The 22,461-nt window shown below is 38.6% G+C and overlaps 1 protein-coding gene across 1 annotated transcript in view; it reads right to left on the bottom strand.

Annotated features, from left to right (window-relative positions):
* The window catches only part of SRPK1 (SRSF protein kinase 1), a 90,855-nt gene that overhangs the window by 49,627 nt on the left and 18,767 nt on the right, over positions 1-22,461 (bottom strand). The window contains 2 exon segments of the mRNA XM_053603812.1: positions 10-118; positions 1,986-2,104. Of these exon segments, the coding sequence (XP_053459787.1) occupies positions 10-118; positions 1,986-2,104 (228 nt within the window).

Here is a 22,461-nt window from a genome sequence, read left to right as displayed (position 1 = left end):
GAAACTTACTGAATATCCCATGATAACCACACTGTTGAAAAGTGTCCCCAGCCTAACTTTCGGATCACATGGTATCTCCCATTGAATAAATCTCCAATTTTCACAAGATGATAACCTCCTGCAACAGAAGAAATTAATCAGAAGAACCAATATAATCAGAAATAAACAATTAAACAGTAAGAAAAAGTATCTCATATGCCATTTTTTTTTTTTTTTTTTTGTAGAGACAGAGTTTCACTTTATCGCCCTCGGTAGAGTGCCGTGGCGTCACACAGCTCACAGCAACCTCCAACTCCCGGGCTTAGGCGATTCTCCTGCCTCAGCCTCCCGAGTAGCTGGGACTACAGGCGCCCGCCACAACGCCTGGCTATTTTTTTTTTTGCAGTTTGGCCAGGCCGGGTTTGAACCCGCCACCCTCGGTATATGGGGCCGGCACCCTGCTCGCTGAGCCACAGGCGCCGCCCTCATATGCCATTTTTTAATATCTATACACCTTTCATCAAATGAAGTTTCTTCTATACAATAAATAGAAGATGATCTTTGATTGTTATCAAATCAGCCATAGTATTACCAAGCTCATGTTACAAAAAATAACAACAAAAAAATTTGATTAATGAAAACATGAATAATATTGAGCAAGTGATGCTTTGCCTAACAGCCTCATCATTAAGCAAAAGTTAAAGTTACATGTCATAACATTCTTGGCACTGAATAATCCAACAGATTTACCTAAACATATAAATCTCCTTATAGTTATATTCTCAGAGTGTTTCTTTAGGAGAAACAATAATGAACCCTATTTTATGTAGTTTTTAAAAAAGGAGGATTTGGCTCGGCGCCTGTAGCTAAAGCCCCTAGGGCCGCCAGCCACATACACTGGAGCCGGCGGGTTTGAATCCAGCCCGGGCCTGGATTCAAACATCAATGACAACTATAAATAATAGCTGGGCTTTGTGGCAGGCACCTGTAGTCCCAGCTACTTGGAAGGCTGAGTCAAGAGAACAGTTTAAGCCCAAGAGTTGGAGATTGCTGTGAGCTGTGATGCCATTGTACTCTACCAGCACAACAGCTTGAGACTCTGTCCCCAAAAAACAAAAAAAAAACAGAGAAATGCCTGAAAAGGCCGCCAAAAAATGATGAGAATCCAGGTATTTTAATATTTATCTTTGCCTACTAAGAATAGGAAGGACCAAGTTTTTCTCTCAGATGGTATAATACACTCTCTTATACATTCCTATCCAAGATACCTGGGAAGTCTCATCAAAAAACAGAACATACATATAATAGGCAACCTGATGACACAGTTTGAGAATCAATAATTTCAGATTAACTTATCTTAGTAGCTGTCACTATGAGAAAAAAGAAAAAGGTATTTTGTAAAAATCTCCACACCAAGATGCTGTCATTAGTTACCAGTGGGTGACAGTACTGCAAAGGCTTTTATTTTCATTACTATTTAATAGAGTTCTGAAATTTTCTGAAGTAAATATGTATTTTATTTTATTTATTTATTTTTAAAATTTCTTTATTTTATTTTATTTTTGAGACAGAGTCTCAAGCTGAAGCTGTCGCCCTGAATAGAGTGCTGAGATGTCATAGCTCACAGCAACCTCAAACTCTTGGGCTTAAGCGATCCTCTTGTCTCAGCCTCCCAAGTAGCTATGACTACAGGTGCACGCCACAATGCCCGGCTATTTTTTGGTTGTAGTTGTCATTGTTTGGCAGGCCCAGGCTGGGTTGGAACCCACCAGCTCTGGTGTATATGTGGCTGACGCCCTAGCCTCTGAGCTACAGGCGTGGAGCCTGTACGATCATTTTTAAAGATATTTAATATAAAATTAGCCTTTGATAAGAGCCAATACTATTTAATACATCTTAAGAAAAAGGATATGAGCAAAAACCATCAAAATTTTACACTGATAGATCAAAAACCCAAATAAGAAACTGCAAATAAATCATATCTTACTATCTCTTTCCAGATTTACCTTTACAATAATCATTGGGATCTTCCTGCTCATCATCATCAGATCCCAGAATCTCCTCTTCTTGCTCTGGGAGATCACTCTCAGAGTGGGGAGCTGAGCCTCGGTGCTGAGCTTCAGATCTAAGAAATGATACAAAAATGCTCATTCATTCCATTTAGAGAGAAGAAAACAGGACTTCAAGAAAATATTATCAAATATCACCTCCAAATAAACTTGAATATAAACAGAGTATTACCATATGGCAACCTACAGAAAGCTAATTTATAGTTGTACCTAACATTACCATAGCTAATCTACATAGCTTTATCACATGTTAGAAAAAATACTACTTTTTAAAAAGTCAGTATGATGATAATTAAATAAAACCTGAAAAGATGTATATAAAAATTCAAAGGGGAACAAATTATTTGAATCTCAGTATCCAAACACGAGCACTGATAAAACTACCAGATTTTCTTCCAGTATTTCATTGTATCTTTATATAATATATGATTATGGATATTTTTATAAACAAACACATATCCTGCATTTTCTATTATAAACTTTGATTCTATGAAATCTCTTTTTTTTTTGGTAGAGACAGAGTCTCACTTTATGGCCCTCGGTAGAGTGCCATGGCCTCACACAGCTCACAGCAACCTCCAACTCCTGGGCTTAAGCGATTCTCTTGCCTCAGCCTCCACGACAGATGCCCGCCACAACGCCCAGCTATTTTTTGGTTGCAGTTCAGCCGAGGCCGGGTTTGAACCCGCCACCCTCGGTATATGGGGCCGGCACCTTACCGACTGAGCCACAGGCACCGCCCCTATGAAATCTCTTAAATCTTAACATGCTTCCCACTTATCACCACTTACTTTGGCACATTCTGTCTAGTAGGATACTTCGCACGTTTCTAAATTTTTACCACTAACAGTAAAGTTGTTGAATATTTGTGGATAATTTTTATTCTGAATTTAGGATTTTCTCTAAAGGTAAACTATTGGATAGGGGTCCAAACATTCTCCCTATTTATAAAATGAACATGTTAAAATGTAGAAAATTTGTAAAGTACTTGTTTCAAGATAACTCTTTTTTTTTTATGAGACAGAGCTTCAAGCTGTTGCCCTGGCTAGAGTGCTGTAGCATCACAGCTCACAGCAACCTCCAACTCCTGGGCTCAAGCGATTCTCCTGCCTCTGCCTCCCAAGTAGCTGGGACTACAAGCGCCTGCCACAACACCTGGCTATTTTTCAGTTGCAGCCGTCATTGTTGTTTGGCACCTTAGCCACTTGAGTCACAGGTGCTGAGCCTAAGATAACTCTTAATTTGAACAACTGTTAATATTTTGGATTATTTCCTTCCAGTCTGTGGCAATGAATGCTTTTAAGGATTGTTATACAATATAGTAGTTTTCTTTCTTTTTTTTTTTTTTTTTGTTTTTTTTGAGACAGTCTCAAGCTGTTGCCCTAGGTAGAGTGCTGTGGCATCATAGCTCACGATAACCTCCAACTCTTGGGCTCAAGTGATCCTCTTGCCTCAGTTTTTCTATTTTTAGTAGAGAAGGGGCCTTGCTTTTGCTCAGGCTGGTCTTGAACTCGTGAGCTCAAGCTATCCACCTGCCTTGGCCTCCCAGAGTGCTAGGATTACAGGCATGAGCTACCAAGTCTGGCCTGTATAATAGTTTTCTAAGAGTTGTAACCGAATTAATTTCCATCAGCCACACATATGTTTCTGGTATTTAAGTACTACCCAGTTTACAGAACTCCCCTCGATAGATAAAAATGATACCTCATTTTATAATGCATTAAATTTTACTGATTCCTTTCTAAGTCATCAATCAGCAATATAGTACTTTTTGTGCACTGAGACGTTCAGGAGGCAGAAAGACCTGGATTTGCATACAGGCTTTAACACTTACTAGCTGCAAGAAAGGTTACATAGCATCCTTTCACTAGCTGAAGAAGAAATTTTAATTGTAGTTTTTAAATACATATTTACATTTTCAACAACTTGTTTCATCAGTTTTGAAGAGATTTAATTTAACAGAAAAAATGCTAACAGCAAAACCTGTTACACAGTATTACTGAGCTACTGAGACATAAGTACTACCTTTGGTATGTCTAATGATTTAGATTTCTGGGTACTATTCCAACTTTCCTCCATTCTTGGTATGGATTTTTATCCCCCGTAAAGCAGCTATAAAACTGCATAATTTGTCTTTCATTTTAAGTAAAAACAGGTCTTTGAGAAACTTATTTAGTAATGAACTGGTCTACTTTCCTAAGTGGAAATAACAAGTCTGAATAAACAACATCCCCAAATTTGAAAATAAGGTGGAATTCTAAAATGGATTCTCTGATTCAAATTTAATTACAGTAAGAACTATGACTGTGAAATTTGTGAAAAGCAGTGAACTATAAGTAGTGAAAACCAGATTTAACAATGCTGGAGAATTATTAGAATTCCTCGAGTATCATAGGGATAGTAACATCAAAACCTATTTTTTTATCTTCTGGTGTTATAGGTTCAGGAAAAAAGATAAAAATATGAAAAATTTAAAAAACAAAAAAGAAAATAAGAGAAAAAAGAGAAAAATTATTTTCTCAAAGATACAAACCATTTTTGAAAACTAGTTTTGTGAAGATTTGTTTGTCCTTATAAAACTGAACACATGTAATTATTATTCTCATTTAAAGGATTCAAGACTGAGTAATAAATTGTTAGTCACAACATAACGTACAAATCTCCTGACATTTGTTTGGTGCAGAAGAAAATCTTTTCTTATTCCAAATTGACTATCTAAATATATCATTACCTCAGTATTTATTCTAAATATATTATCTAAGAGGGAAAACCCCCTATTTTAAATTTTCAAATTTCACTTAAAAATTGTAGTCCCAGAGGGATGGAGGGAGGGGGGTGGGGCTTTGGTGTGTGTCACACTTTATGGGGGCAAGACATGATTGCAAGAGGGACATTGCCTAACAATTGCAATCAATGTAACCTGGCTTATTGTACCCTCAATGAATCCCCAACAATAATAAAAAAAAAAAAATTGTAGTCGCAGTTGGGTGAGACAGTTCATGCCTATAACCCCAGAACTTTGAGAAGCCAAGACAGGAGGATCACTTGAGGCCCAGAGTTCAAGAGCAGGCTGGGCAACACAGTGAGAATACATCTCAAAAAAATTAAAACACAGGCTTGGTGCCTGTAGCTCAAGCGGCTAGGGGCCAGCCACATACATCAGAGCTGGTGGATATAAATCCAGCCCGGGCCTGCCAAACAACGACAACTACAACCAAAAACTAGCCAGGCGTTGTGGCGAGTGCCTGTAATTCCAGCTGCTTGGGAGGCTGAGGCAAGAGAATCGCTTAGGCCCAGGAGCTGGAGGTTGCTGTAAACTGTGACGTCATAGTCCTCCACCTAGGGCAACAGCCTAGACTCTGTCTCAAAGGAAAAATAAATAAATAAAAATTTAAACAAAGGTGACACGTGCTTCGTGCCTGTTTTCTTAGCTAGTTGGGAGGCTGAGGCAGGAGGACTACTTGAGCTGGTAAGTTTGAGGCTGCAGTGTGTTATCAGAATACTTTCTAGCCTCACTGACAGAGAGACTCTATCTCAAAAAAAATTTAAAAAATAAAAAGAAACCCCAAACCCAAAAAAAAACCAAACTTGACACAGAAACCCTCAATGAATGAAAAGAGAGATGATGCTGCCAAATTAGTCACAGTTGTTCCCTCTTAAGGGTTCTTTCAACTCTGATATAATCTTCATTACTAACTACCCTTCATCCATCCCAATCACCAATAATTCCCCAAAATAGTAAAATCAAAGTGTCAAACTATTAGTGTACAAAAGTAGTTGTGGTTTTTACATTGTTGAAATTTGTCATTTGATACTGGAATACAATCTTAAATGTGGTTATATTACACACCATTTTAATGCTCATTTCTCATCTTTTTATGCTAATGATTTACTATTTGCTGTTTATATTTACTTTGGACTATGGAAATGATGTTAGACAAAAAGCAAATTCAAGCTACTTTCAAGTTCAAAATGGGTGGGTTGTAAAGCAGCGGAGACACAACTCATAATATACAACATGTTTGGCCCAGAAACGGCTAACAAATGTACAATGCAGTACTGGTTCAAGTACTGGGTGTGGTGCTCATGCCTGTAATCCCAGCACTTTGGGAGGCCGAGGTGGGAGGATCACCTGAGCTCATGAGTTTGAGACCAGCCTGAGCTAGAGTGAGACTCCATCTCTAAAAAAAAAAAAAAATAGTCAGGCATTGTGGTGGGCACCTGTAGTCCCAGCTACTCGGAGACTAAGGCAAGAGAATTGCTTGACCCCAAGAGTTAGAGGTTGCTGTGAGCTATAATGGCATGGCATTCTACCAAGGGCAACAAAGTGAGACTCTGTCTCAGAAAAAAAAAAAAAAAAAAGGAGTTTTCCAAAGGAGACAAGAGCCTTGAAGATGAGGAGCATAGTAAAAAGCTGACAATGACTAACTGAGAACAATCATAAAAACTAATCCTCTGACAACTACATGAGTTGCTGAAGAACTCGACACCAAGCATTCTAGTCATCTGGCTTTTGAAGCAAACTGGAAAAGTGAAACAGCTTGATAAGTGGATGCCTCATGAGTTGACTGAAAATCAGAGCAATCATTGTTTTCGAACATCATCTTCTTTTATTTCATGCAAAAAGAAACCATTTCTCAATTGGTAAGTAGACTGTTCATGATAATTGGCAACAATCAGCTCACTGGTTGGACTGAGAGGACCCTCCAAAGCACTTCCCAAAGCCAAACGTGCATCAAAAAAAGGCCAGGGTCACTGTTTAGTGGTCTGCTGTTGGTCTGATCCACTACAGCTTTCGGAACCCCAGGGAAACCATTACTTCTGAGAAGTATGCTTAGCAAATTGATGAGATGCACCCAAAAATGCAATGCCTGCAGTTGGCACGGGTCAAAAGAAAGGGCCATGACAATGCCCAAAGACAGGCACATCACACAACCAATCCTTCAGAAGATCAAATTAGGCCATACAGTTTTGCCCCATCTGCCATGTTTACTTGACCTCTTGTCAATTGACTACCACTTCTTCAAGCATCTTGACAACTTTTTGCAGGGAAAAACACTTTCACAACTATCAGGACACAGAAAATGTTTTCCAAGAGTTTGTCCAATCCCAAATATGGATTTTTACACCACAGGAGGAAACAAACTTTCTCTTGGCAAACAATGTATTCATTGTAATGGTTCCTATTTTGAATAATAAAGATGTGTTTGAGCCTAGTTATAATGATTTAAATTCATGGTCTAAAACCACAATTACTTTTTTCACCAATGTAATATTTATAATCTCCATGAGAAATATACTATTTATAGGTTTCAGGAATTTATATATATTTATGTACTTTTTTTGTTGTTGTTGTTATAGAAACAGAGTCTTGCTATGTCATCCTTGGTAGAGTGCTGTAGCATCACAGCTCACAGCAACCTCAAACTCTTGGGCTTAAGTGATTCTCTTGCCTCAGCCTCCCAAGTAGCAGGCACCCGCCACAACACCCAGCTATATATTTTTTTTATTTTCACATATATATGTGTTCATTAGGCTTCCACTTTTTGCCTTCACGAAATTAACAATGTTTAAGATAGGAACCAGAAACAAAAACCTCAAAAAACGAACAAAAACAAATACATCCAGAAAAGAAATCAGACGATTGCTGCAACAAAGTATTAAGCAATAATAATAATAGTAATGCAAAGAAAGTAACATTCACATTGTCAAGTAAGAGTATGTCTATTATATAATGCTTTGACTCTGAGGTTCAATATGGAGTCAATTAACTTATTATTTTTTCCCCAAAGTATCAAAGAATAGACAACTAATATTTATAAATAAAGATAAAAGATAACTTCAAAAAATAGATCATGCTGAATCTTATAGACAATAGAAACAGAAGAAATACTTCAAAATCATTCTACTTAATCTGAATACACCTGATATTAAAATTAGAAAAAGTATTATTATAAAGGGGAAATTACAAACATAATTCACTTATAAATGAGGATGCAGTATCCTGTATCCTAAATAACATATTAACAAGTTGAGGTGAAAATTAATGTTTAAGAAATGTACTTTAGTCAAGATCAAATCCAATTTATGTGAGAATTAGTCACTATTTTCATTCTTTTTTTTTCTTTTCCTTACCCTCAGCCCTTCCGTCTTTCTCTGTCTGCTCGCCCCTTCCCCCATGCCCCACCACGTCATTGATTGTCATTAATTGTCCTCATATCAAAGTTGAATACAAAGGATGCATACTTCTCCATTCCCGTGTTGCTTCACTAAGGATAACGTGTTCCACCTCCATCTAGGTTAGTACAAACGCTGCAAAATCTCCATTTTTTTAATAGCTGAATAATATTCCGTGGTATACATACACCACAGCTTGCTAATCCATTCCTGGGTTGAAGGGCATTTTAGCGATGTAAATTGGGCTGCAATAAACAGCCTAGTACAAGTATCTTTATAATAAAAGGCTTTTTTTTCCTTCTGGGTAGATGCCCAGTAATGGGATTGCAGGATCAAACGGGAGGTCTAACCCGAGTTCTTCTGAGGTTTCTCCATACTTCCTTCCAAAAAGGTTGTATTAGTTTGCAGTCCCACCAGCAGTGTAAAAGTGTTCCTTTCTCTCCACATCCGCGATAGCATCTGCAGTTTTGAGGTTTTGTGATATAGGCCTCACTGGGGTTAGATGATACCGCAGGGTGGTTTTAATCTGCATTTCTCTAATAATTAGGGATGAAGAGCATTTTTTCATATGTTTGCTGGCCATTCGTCTGTCTTCTTTAGCCCGCTATTTTTTGTTGCACTTGTCACTATTGTTTAGCTAGCCTGGGCCAGGTTCGAAACTGCCACCCTCTGTGTATGTAGCTGGTGCCATAACCACTGTGCTATGGGCGCTGAGCAGGAATTTATATTTTTAAATTAGCTATGTGAGCTACCCTGACCCTCATCTTTTAAAATAAGTCTGTTAGTGACTCTCTAACCTACTAGTGTAGGCTGAATTTGGAAATGCTGTCTGACAATTATTTTTAACATTGAGAATACAACCTATATAACTATAAATTCACTCATCTAAAGTGTGTAATTTCACGGTTTTCACATATTCACAGAGTTGTGTAACCTCATCATGATCTAAATTTAAAATACTTTCCTTATCCCCTTAAAAAATCCCAAACTCATCGTTTCTACTTTTCCAATTGATTTGACTCTTCTGGATATTTAATATAAATGAGATCATAAAATATGCAGTCTTTAGTAACCAAATTCTTTCACTTAGCACAATGTTTTCAAGGTTCATTTATAGCACATAAATGTGTAGCATATACCAGCACACACTTTATTCCTTTCTATAGCTCAATAATATTATATGGATGAACCATATTTTATTTGTCCATTCATCAATCAATGGGCTTTGGGGTTACTTCCACTTTGGGTTATCATGAATCATGCTGCTATGCTGAAAACAACAAAATGACCATCAATAAGAGAATGGATAAGTACATTATGGTATTCTGATATAAAGGATATTATACTTAATGGTGAAAATGACTGAGCTACATGTGTCAGCATGAATAAACTACATAAAAATAAAATATGTAGTGAAAATGGCAAACTGTAGAATATATACAGTATAACACTTAAATTTAAGAAACATACAACATTTTATCTGTTTAGGAAGAGCCAATATATAGTTATAATATAAAGAAATACAGAACAAATTCAGGATAATTATTAATACTACAGGGTAACTATAATGTAGCAATATGTTCAAGGAGGGGGCCACATGAGCATCAGCTACACATATATGGTTATTTAGAAGCTATTTAAGTGTTTATTATTTTTTATTCTTTTTTTGGACATTGCACATAACTTACCTCTGTAAGTTAACCACCCCAAGGGACTGTAACAAACTGGTCAACCATATAACCACATGGAGGTGATCAACATAAAGGACCAGGCCTACGGTACATTTTGTACATGTGGTACACGTCCAGTCTATGAAAATTAGGTTAACTTAAGGAGATAGTTGATGTACTCAACTATAGAGGCTCTACTGTATTTTATTTTTAAAATCTTGGTTATGATTGTTTTCAGGTTCAAGTAGGAATTCTTTAAGAAGAGTAAAGTGAAGTATTTAAGGATAAGGTGTCATAACACATGCAACTTCAAGTTCAACTAAAAGTATTAATACACATAAATCTAATTAATACAGCTAGATGGCTGAGTATGTAAGTATTTTTTTTTTTTTTTCTGAGACAGAGTCTATGTTGCCCTCAGTAGATTGGCATGGCGTCACAGCTCACAGCAACCTCAAACTCTTGGGTTTAAGTGATTCTCTTGCCTCAGCCTCCCAAGTAGCTGGGACTACTACAGGCGTCTGCCACAATGCCTGGCTATCTTTTTGGTTGCAGTTGTCATTGTTGTTTAGAAGGTCCAGGACGGGCTGGAACCCGCAGCTTCAGTGTATGTGGCTGGCACCCTACTCACTGAGCTACAGGCGCCAAGCCAGTATTTATTATAGTATTCCTTTGACTTTACTTTTGAAATTTCTCGTAATTGTGGAAAAGGATTAGGATCAAATCAAACTGTCTTTTTGTGCTTTATAGATTTTATTAAATATTTTAGTCACTAGTAAAAAAATGAATATTCTACACATATATACATTACTTATTGCCACTTTGTTAGAAATGTAGATTGTTTCCACTATTTCATTTTATAAGTAATTCTGTGAGCATCAACTTTAAACATAAGAGTTTAAAAAATAACTTTTCTATCTCTAATCTAAAACTAGGCTACAATTTTCATAATTACAGTGACTGTGTCTTTGTTCTCCTTTTGTATACTGCCTTGTATCTCACAGGCATTCACAGGATTAGTGAATTGGATAGATCATTTCTTTTGTCCCATTAATAAATTATAGGCATTCTTCAATTTTATATCAAGTTTCATTTTATCTATGGAGTCCATGAAAACAAATGCTTTCTTCTCATTGATTGCAAAAAGAAAAAATTTATGTTTTCCTAGAGCCTCCCATCTCCTTTCTACCCAATTTTTCTTATTCTACCACTGAATAGGTAGTCCTTCAGCCTTGGAGGCTGGTTTCTAATGTTGACAGTTTCTGCTGTAGCTGCTTGTTCCTGCAAACACCTCCCCATCATCTGGGTCTGGTTTTCCTGGTCAGAGGAATAGCATTGTTGAGCAACAAACTCATGAAACATTCACAATAAAACATGTCAAGTTAGGGTTTATATTTTTATGAGAAGAAACAACATATGTATACTTATATAAACTATATATCATATATGTGTGTGAATATATATAACTGATACAGTGTGGATGTGTTTGTAAGTACATAAAAAATACCCATTGATGGTGGCACCGATTGGCGACTTCGAACCAGGCCCAGGCCAGCTAAAAACAACAATGACAACTGCAAGAACAAAAAAGAAATAGCCGGGTGTTGTGGTGGGTGCCTGTAGACCCAGCTACTTGGGAAGCTGAGGCAAAAGAATCACTTAAGCCCAAGAGTTTGAGGTTGCGGTGAGCTGTAATGCCATGGCACTCTACTGAGGGCAACATAGTGAGACTGTCTCAAATACAAACAAATAAAAAACCCAAACCATTGACAAGTTGTGTTGGGGGTGTTTCTAATTCCCTCAATGAATGAGCCACAGACCAAGAGTAAGATGGGAGCAAAGAAAGGGTAAAAAAGGGCACAGCAAAGGATCCAGTCCTATAGAAGGACACCCCAGATAAGAAAACCTTAGCCAGTGACAAAATGACCACAGTCAAGATCTACCTGCTCTTGGAATATAGACTTTGGGCCTGGATTAAGAAAAAAGGATTAGGGGCGGCGCCTGTGGCTCAAGGAGTAGGGCGCCGGTCCCATATGCCGGAGGTGGCAGGTTCAAACCCAGCCCCAGCCAAAAAAAAAGAAAAAAGGATTAGATTGGGTAAAGGAAGAAAACCCAGAAATCCTGTGCCTCCAAGAGACCAAATGCTCAAAGAACAAATTACCCACAGAACTTCAAGAGCTGCTGGGACAGCTCTTGCCCAGCATCTCCTTTGGACAAGAGAGGGCACAGTGGTGTGGGGTTATGTTCCCACCAGTACCCACTCAAAAGTTTAAGGCATTGTTGAGGAGGAACATGATTAGAAAGGATGGGTGACCTTGGCTGAATTTGACTACCTGGCTATGGTCTGATGCAACTGGAATACCCCCAGAACTGGAATGAAGCTTTTAATATACTTCTTAAAGAGCTTCGCTGCCCAAAAGTCCCCTGTGCTGTGTGGAGATCTCAATGTGGCTCATGAAGAAATTGACCTCCACAACCTCAAGAGAAACAAAAAGAATTCCGGCTTCTCTCCACCAGAGCCGTTAGGCTTTGGAGAATAGCTACAGGTTGTGCCAATGGCCAAAGGCTTTTGGCACCTCCACCCCAACACAGCCAGTGCCTACACCTTTGAACTTATATGATGAATGAGCCAAGAACACTGGTTGGCACGCTGACTACTTTTTGTTGTCCCACTCTGTTACCAGCATTGTGTGACAAGATCCCAAAATCCGTTTCAAGGCCCTCAGCAGTGATCACTGTCTCAACACCCTATATCTAGCACAGTGACACCTCTCTCAGGTCACCTTGAGAAATAGGTCCAGATCCCCTCAACTACCATTCCATCTTCAAACACTCTCTAGCGCTGTATTTCTCTTCTATAAAAATATGAATCTTCCAACCAGGATCTTGTGACAGCCATTTTTTTTAAGCCCAAGGTTTCTGTTTTGTGATATATTTTTCTTTTTCCTTGGAGACAGTCCCACTCTGATACCCTGTGTAAAGTTTTATGGCATTATAGCTCACAGCAACCTCTTGGGCTTAAATGATCCTCTTGCCTCAGTTCCCCAAGTAGCTGGGACTACAGGCACCTACCACAATACCCAGCTAACTTTTCTATTTTTAGTAGAGACGGGGTCTCCCTCTTGCTCCTGAGCTCTAGCAGTCCACTCACCTTGGCCTCCCAGAGTGCTAGGATTATAAGCATGAGCGACTGTGCCCAGAGTCTTTTTCCTTAAACCCACCCCCCAAAACAAATACTTCAACAAAGGCTACCTGCCTCCTTTGAGCTATCCACATGAAAATGAAAAGCCATAGTTTCAAAAAAATAAAAAGTGCCTGTAAATCACCCTATGATTTTTCAAGGCAGTAGAGATGGAGGCTGAAGATTTTTTCTTTGAACTTTTATATATGTTTGTATTTTATGTGGAAGAAAAAAATCAAAACAGAAAGACCCAGTACTATCCTCACTTGCCCCACTCCTAAATGTAAATGCTAAAACTATAAAAGTTACCAAGGAGGCTTGGCACCTGTAGCTCAGCGGCTAGGGCACCAGCCACATGCACCAGGGTTGGAGGATTCGAACCCACCCAGGCCTGCTAAACAACAATGGCAACTATAACAAACAAACAAAACAAAAAAAGCCAGATGTTGTGGCGGGCACCTGTAGTCCCAGCTACTCGGGAGGCTAAGGCAAGAGAAATCACTTAAGACCAAGAGTTTGAGGTTGTTGTGAGCTGTGACGCCACTGCACTCTAACGAGGGTGACATAGTGAGACTCTGTCCCCGCCCCCAAAAAAAAAGTTACAAAAGAAACCACAAAAGAGTAATCTTAACAACCTTGGACAGGTTAAGACTTCTTAAAATACAATGATAGGAGAAAAAAATTGATAAACTAGACTTTGTCAAAATAAGAAAACCTTTGTTCTTCAAAACAATACCCATATGATAGAGCAAATACAAACCACAGACTGGAAGAAAATACAATACATAATGTCTGACAAAGGAGCTGCATTCAGAATATAAAAAGAACTTACAATAGAAAGACATAAACCCAACTTTAAAATGGGCAAAAAGCTGGCCGCAATAGCTTGACAGTCAGAACACTGGGTTCACACACCAGGGGTGGTGAGTTGGAGCTTTGCCTGGGCCTAAATAAATAAATAAAATGGCTTGGCGCCTGTGGCTCAAGCGGCTAAGGCGCCAGCCATATACACCTGAGCTGGCGGGTTCAAATCCAGCACAGGCCTGCCAAACAATGACGGCTGCAACCAAAAAATAGCCGGGCATTGTGGCAGGCGCCTGTGGTCCCAGCTACTTGGGAGGCGGAGGCAGGATAATCGCTTGAGCCCGGGAGTTGGAGGTTGCTGTGAGCTATGAGCTGTGAGCTGTGATGTCACAGCACTTTACCCAGGGCGACAGCTTGAGGTCTCAAAAAAAATAAATAAATAAAATAAAAAATGGGCCAAAGATTTGGCCACTTCAGTGAAGAAAACATACAAGTAGCCAGTAAGCACTCTGGAGTACTGAGTCATCATGAAAAAAAGAATTTAAATAGAAAAACCAAATTTGGGGGCAGTGCCTATGGCTCAGTAGGTAGGGTGCCGGCCCCATATACTGAAGGTGGTGGGTTCAAACCCGGCTCTAGCCAACTGCAACAAAAAAATAGCCAGGCGTTGTGCCAGGCACCTGTAGTCCCAGCTACTCAGGAGGGTGAGGCAAGAGAATTGCCTAAGCCCAGGAGTTGGAGGTTGCTGTGAGCTGTGACGCGATAGCACTCTACTGAGGGCGATAGTATAAGACTCTGTCTCTTAAAAATAAAAAAGAGGGTAGTGCCTGTGGCTCAAAGGGGTAGGGCACCGGCCCCATTTGCCAGAAGTGGTGGGTTCAAAACCCAGCCCCGGCCAAAAACTGCAAAAAAAAAAAAAAAAGAAAGAAAAACCAAATTTGGGGGAATTGGAATTCTCATACACTGTTGGTAGTAACATTAAATGGTGCAGTCACTGTGAAAAAGTGTGGCAGTTTCATATAAAGTTAAACCGACCATAACCATATTCTAGCAATTTTAATCCTAGAAAAATGAAAAGGTTTGCCCAAAGATTTGTATATAATTCATGGAAACTTTATTCATAATAGCTCAAAACAGAAAGTAACACAAATGTTCATTAATGGAGAAGAGAGGGAGAGAAATGGTGGCATAGTCACACAACAGATTACAAGTCAGCAATAAAAAAGAAACAAGCTGTTATATGCAACAAACATGAATCTCTCAAAATCACACTGAGCCAAAGAAGCTAGAAACTAAAGAGTACATACTATATTATTCCACATATACAAAAATCTATTGAACAGCCAAACTAATCTAACAGTGAAAGAAGACTGATGGCTGTCCAGGGCCAAGATAGGGATAGGGAGACTAAATACAAAGGTGTGCAAGCACATCAGAAGTCCCTGGGGGTGATGAATATGTTCTGGCCTTCATTGGGGTGTTGTTTACACATACATACATTTGTCAAAATATACTGAATGGTGATCTTAAAATGAGCTCATTTTAAAATTTTGCCTTAATAGAGTTGATTTTTCTCTCCCTCCCTACCTTTGCCTATTGCCCAGGGTGGAGTGCAGTAACTCTTCACAGGTGCAATCATCATAGCACACTACAGCTTCTCATAATTGACCTCAAGTGATTCTCCTGCCTCCAGCTTCAGGAATAGCTAGGATTACAGGTGCACACCACTGCACTTGGCTAATTTTAAAATAAGGCATAATAATCCCTTTCTCTTCCCCTACAAGGAATTAAAGCTATCCCTGGATTTATCCAAAGCCAAGAAATTAAAGGATTATCCTTGCTTATTTAAAGTTTTGCCACATAGCCAATGGCAGCAACCAGTAGTTCTTGATAAGGAAATGTCCTGGAATGGAGCCAAATACACTAAGAAAAAAGCAATAATAGAAGCAGATCTGGAGACAAGTACTTAATTTAATTTGCAAAGAGCCCCTGAGAGAGCACAAAGTATAGAACACTTACTACAGGACCACTGAGAACAAAAATGTGGGTCAGCCTAAGGTCCCGCAAAATCAACATGTTCAGGAAGATACATCACAGGTTTGGAAAAAATTCCTAAGTTTGATATTCTTCTGAGTTTTTAAGACTTCAGTGATTCCTTTCAATTAAACCCACTTGAAAAACTTTCTACATCAAATAATTTTTAGAAATCTAAAATTTATTTTAGTGTCCTTTGGTCATTGGAAATCTCCCTGAGATCTCAGACGGATTCGATCAGCAGCAACCAAAGGAACTGCTAAACTGAGGTATGTCATGTGAATTTTTTTTTTTAAGAGCTAGGGTTTCACTCTGTTGCCCAGGCTGGAGTGCTGTGGAATCATCATAGCTCACTACAACCTCAAACTTCTGAAGTGATCTCAAGTGATCCTCTCACTTCAGCCTCCCAAATAGCTAGGACTATAGGCACACCTCACCATGCCTGGCTTTTTATTAAGTGATGGGGTCTATGCTATGTTGCCCAGGCTAAAAAAAAAAAAAAAAAGCTATCTCTTTATTATTTCTTATAATCTAAAATAACAGGTCATTTCTCTGCACATGAATGTACTGATTCATATTCCTAGTTACTTTTCTTGCATCAATTGCACTCATATGTATAAAATATATAGCTGGGGTTTCATTTAAGTGAAATGCAAGAACTTGAAAATACCTGGGAATCCATAAAAAACAATGAAGATCTACAAGAACTCATATGGAATGAGTTCTTTATTATTTAGAAAAAAAAGCACTATGCAAAATATATATGGAATGCTTGCTACCTTATGTATAAGAAAGATTGAAATACAATATACACATATACTTGCTTATTTTTACAAAAAGAGGTAAGTCAGATATGAATAAAATGGTTACCTTTAAGTAATAGGGTAATGAAGATAAGACATCATGAATCACGTACATGTTTTAATGAAAAAAGCAAAACACAAAATTAAACACAAATTTAGAAAATAAATATAATTGTACCTTAAATTAATAAGATAAACACCAAAAACATTCATTCATTCTGGGCACTGTCTTCTGTGCACCCTTATGTGAGATATATCCTAATGAATTCTAAGAATTGCAACAAAATCTTGAACTTAATACATTTGGTCTTGATACTGGTGTATAACCTTGAAATTATTATATATATTATAGGAGAGAAAACAAAATAAATTTCTGTGTCATTGAGAACAAAGATATACAAATGTGGAATGGAAGAAAATCTATAGCATATTTGAAATAGGAATACCATGAACTATACATATATTTTTTAAAAATTATATATATATATTTTCAAGCTCTCTAGGCCTGAATGGCCTAGAAACATAGAATAGAATCCTAGTAGCAATGAGGAGACTAGCACCCAGGACTTGGTTTCCAAATAATCACTCTTCACTAAAAAGCAAGATAGGCCATGCACAGTGGCTCATGTCTATAATCCCAACACTCTGGGAAGCTGAGGCGGGTGGATTGCTCAGGAGTTCTGAGTTCAGCCTGAGCTAGAGCAAGACCCCACCGCAAAAAAAAAATGGGGGGGGAGGGGGAGCGGTGGCTCATGCCTGTAATCCTAGCACTCTGGGAGGCTGAGGCGGGTAGACTGCCTGAGCTCACAGGTTCAAGACCAACGTGAGCCCGACTGAGACCTTGTCTCTAGAAATAGCTAGGCGTTGTGTTGGGCACCTATAGTCCCAGCTACTTGGGAATTGCTTACACCCAAGAGTTGGAGGTTGCTGTGAGCTGTGACACCATGGCACTATCTACTGAGGGCTACAAAGTAAGGCTCTGCCTCAAAGAAAAAAAAATAATGGCAGGTACCTGTAGTCCCAGCTACTTGGGAGGTTGAGGCAGGAGCCCAAGAGTTTGAGGTTGCTGTGAGCTATGATGCCACAGCACCTACTGGCCATTATGGTCTGTGGAAGGAAAGCACATACTAACCCTGGAATATCTCCTTGTACTAAAAGCTAAGAATTCAAAGGACAAAGAGATAGGACCAAATTTAATGCTAAATAAACTTAATGACTAAATTCTGAATCCAAAAGAAGAAAAAAAGAAGATATAAGACATATTTGGGATAATGAAGAAAAAAATCAAAACATGGTTTTAATATCAGATGATACTGAATTAATATTCATTTTCTTGGCCAGATGCAGTGGCTCATGCCTGTAATCCCAGCACTCTAAAAGGGTGAAGCACAAGGATCCCTTGAGCTCAGGAGTTCAAGACAAGGCTGCGTAAGAGTAAGATACCATTTCCACTTAAAATAGAAAAATACATTCTCTCAGCTACACGGGAGAACGAGAGAGGAGGATTGCTTGCACTCAGGAACTTGAGGTTGCTGTGAGCTGTATCAGATACATGGCACTCTAGCCTGGGCAACAAAGTTTGAGACTCTGTCTCATATCTACACAAAAATAAATAAATAAATAAATGTCACTTTCTTACGTGTGACAATGGTATTGTGGTTATTAAGGGAAAATGTCAATCTTAGGAGATGTTTGTATAACTATTTAGGATAATGTATCATGATCTCTGAAACTTGCAAATGCTTTAGCAACATAATTACTATGTTGACAGCTTTAGTAATAAAGGCCCAAAACTGGATACAACCCAAATCCAATTCACAAAAGATGAACTGACAAATTGTAGTGTATCCACATGATGAAATACTATGCAGCAGTAAAAATAAGCTATTGGTACATTATGAAATATGGAAGCATCTCAAAAACCATATGCTGGCCAGGTATAGTGGCTCATGCCTGTAATCTTAAGGAGGCTGAGACGGGTGGATTGCTTGAAGCCAAGAATTCCAGACCAGCCTGAGCAAGAGTTAGACCCGGTCTCTACAAAAAAATAGAAAAATGAGTTGAGCGTGGTGGCACACGCCTATATTCCCAGATACTCAGGAAGCTGAAGCAGGAGGATCACTTGAGCCCAGTAGTTTGAGGTTGCAGGGAGCTACAATCACATTACCATACTTTAGCCTGGGAGACAGAGTCAGACTCTGTCTCAAAAAAAAAAAAAAAAAAAAAAAAAATTACATAGAGAAGTGGAAGAAAACATGGCAAAACATTGGCAATTTGTGACTATAAAGGAAGGAAATTACAGGTTATCTTACTTTTTAAACTTCCCCATAGGTATAAAGTTTTTTCTAAATAAAAAAGCTGAATGGCTGACAGATAATTCACAAAGAGATAAAAATGATTCCCAAACATATGAAAAAATCTTTAAACTCCTAATTACAGAAATGTAAATTAAAATACCAAGATACCATTTCTCACCTATCAAATTCTAAAAATTAATAACCCATTCTATGATTGAAGCTGCTGGGAAATGGGACTCCAAAACAGCAGCTCATGAGAATGCAACTAGTATATGCCTGCTGGAAGGAAATTTGGCAATACTTTATATATATTTTTGGTTGCTCTTCAGCTCAGCAATCCCACTTGTAGGAACGGACCCTAAAAAAACCACCTGTATAAAACTCTGAATATATCTGTATGAGGCTATTTATTCTTTGTAGCAGTTTGTAATTGCAAAATACTGGAAAACCACTTAAGTGCCTATATATGGGAGAGTGAATGAATAAACTGGTAGCTGTTTAAAAACAACAATAGAAAAGGTATGAGGACAGTCTTTATGAACTGATATGGAGATCTAAGACATACTGCCAAATGAAAAATGCAAAGTGCAAAGAAGTACCTATAGTATGATGCCTTTCAGGTAAGAAAGCCAAAGATATATATTTTTAAAAGTACCTGCTCATTTTTCCTGAAATATATGATTGGGAAGAATAACAAAAGAAGAAGAATCTGGAAACTAAACAATGGATGAGTGTGAAAGGGGTAGGAAAAAAGCAGGGTGACGATGAGACCTGGGTAGCAGGGATAAGGAACTGCATTTCTGAGTATCTTTTTGTATCTCTCTGACTAATCACAGTAATGTATTCTATATCTCTCAAAATAAACAAGTAAAACCAACCAAGATGTGAGAGCCCCCAAACACTAATGGATTAAACTAACTATATGCCAGACAAATGAGCACCACACTTTCGGCATAGATTGAAAAGTTTTTTCCCTGGGCGGCACCTGTGGCTCAAAGGAGTAGGACATGGGCCCATATAACAGAGGTGGTGGGTTCAAACCTGGCCCTGGCCAAAAACTGCAAAAAAAAAAAAAAAAAACACACAAGAAAAAAAAAGAAAGAAAAGTTTTTCTCCCCAGGTTTGTTTTTTGGTTTTGATTTTTGTTAAAAGTTTTTTGCCATGTATATATTTTTAGAGTTTTATGTGATAGAATATATCAATCTTTATAAAAACAACTATTGGTCATACTTAGAGGGTTGCCCTATTCCAAGTTTTTCTTTTTCTTTTTTTTTTTTTTGAGAGAGAGTTTAAAGCTGTTCCCGTGGGTAGGGTGCCAAGGCGTCACAGCTCATAGCAACCTCAAACTCTTGGGCTTAAGTGATTCTCTTGCCTCAGCCTCCCAAGAAGCTGGGACTACAGGTGCCCACCACAACACCCGGCTATTTTTTTTCTTTTCTTTTTTTTTTTTTTTTTCTTTTGGCCGGGGCTGGGTTTGAACCCGCCCACCTCCGGCATATGGGACCAGCGCCCTACTCCTTGAGCCACAGGTGCTGCCCCTATTTTTTTTCTTTTGTTGTAGTTGTCATTCTTGTTTGGCAGGCCCAGGCTGGATTCAAACCTGCCAGCTCCGGTGTATGTGGCTGGTTCCCTAGCCGCTGAACTACAGGCACCAAGCCAATTATTTTATTTTAATCTTCTGATTTTTTTCTTTGTATACTCAGATTCCATTTTCTTTTTTTAATGTTTAAATCTTTGATCCATCTGTCAATATGTTAAGAAGAATAAGGTAGATAGGTAACTTTTATTTTTTAATCCCAGTTTTATCAGCAGTAGTTGGAATCCATCTTTTCTAAACTCACATGAAATGTAACTTTTATCGTACTACATTACTATGCATTTGGTTCTCTTTCTAGATTCTCTACTCTGTTCTACTGCTTTGACTATTCAAACCTAGTATCAAGCAATTTTAATCATTATAGCTTCAAACATTTTAATATCTGATAGGGCAGTCCCACTCCTATTCTTATTATTCCATTTCTGCAGAATTTTGACTGTTCTTGCATTTTTATTTTTTTAACTTGGAGGTATAGAATCTCACTCTGTTGCCTAGGCTAGAGTGCCATGGGTCAGCCTAGGTCACAGCAACCTTGAACTCCTGGGTTCAAGTGATCCTCCTGCCTCAGCCTCCCTGGTACCTTGCACTACAGGCATCTGCCACAACACCAGGCTATTTTTAAAGATGGGGTCTCATTCTTGTTCAGGCTGGTCTTGAACTCCTAAGCTCAAGCAATCCACCTGCCTTGGCTTCCCAGAATTTTTCTATTTTTAGAAGAGATGGGGCCTCAATCTTGCTCAGGCTGGTCTCAACTCCTGAGCCCAAGGATTCCTCTCTCTTCAGCCCTCCCAAGTACTAAGATTATGAGCATGAGCCGCCATGCCTGGACACATTTTAACCTTTTCATTAAGTTTGGAATCACTTGTAGGACCTAACGGAATGCTGTCAGTGAGGTTGGGCACGGTGACTCATGCCTATAATCTCAGCACTTTGGGAGGTTGAGGCAGGAAGACTGCTTGAGACCAGGAGTTCAAGACCAGCCTGAGTAACAGAAAAGCCCCTGTCTCTACAAAAAAAATTTTTAATTCACCAGGCATGGTGGTATATACTCTACTCTACTCTCTCCTAGGCAGTAGAGCCCAGGAGCTGGAGGCGATGGTTGTGGGGCTGCACTCTAGCTTAAGCAACAAAAAGGGACCATGTCTCAAAAAATAAATACATAAAGATTTTTTTAAAAAGTGAAAAAGAATGTTGTTTTACTTTTTGGAAGGAGTAATTATTTAAATCTGAGCCTTCCAAACTAGCGCATATCTTCATGTATTCAAATATCTTGAACTGGCTGGATATGGTGGCTCACACCTGTAATCCAAGCACTCTGAGAGGCCGAGGTGAGTGGATTGTTTAACCTTAGGAGTTCCAGACCAGCCTGAGCAAGAGTGAGACCCTGTCTCTATTAAAAATAGAAAAAAACTAGCTGGGCATTGTGGCAGGTGCCTGTAATGCCAGCTACTCAGGAGGCGAAGGCAGGAGGATCACTTGAACCCAGGAGTTTGAGGTTGCTGAGACCTATGATGACACCATGGCACCCAACCCAGGGTGATGGAGTGAGACTGTCTCTAAGAAATGAATTTAAAAGGTATATTTTAAATCATTACTCACACGCCCTACAATAGATTATTTTAAAAATGGAAATATGGAGTTTTACTACAAAATTAATTATCATTGCTCTAGTAACTTACTCAGTGTAGGGCAATGACAGAGAATGGGCCCAAGGCTATGACAGGTTCTGCCACCTAAGATTTTCATCTGAAATAAATGAGATGTTGGAGAAACCTATTACTATAACCTGACATAACATTTAACTTAAAATCATATCCAAATACTGGTTTCTAGTTTTTTTTTTTTTTTTT

This window comes from Nycticebus coucang, chromosome 9, assembly GCF_027406575.1.
Source record: "Nycticebus coucang isolate mNycCou1 chromosome 9, mNycCou1.pri, whole genome shotgun sequence".
Taxonomy (NCBI): domain Eukaryota; kingdom Metazoa; phylum Chordata; class Mammalia; order Primates; family Lorisidae; genus Nycticebus; species Nycticebus coucang.
The sequence above is the reverse complement of the archived record's forward strand: the minus strand, read 5'-3'. Positions and strand labels throughout refer to the sequence as shown.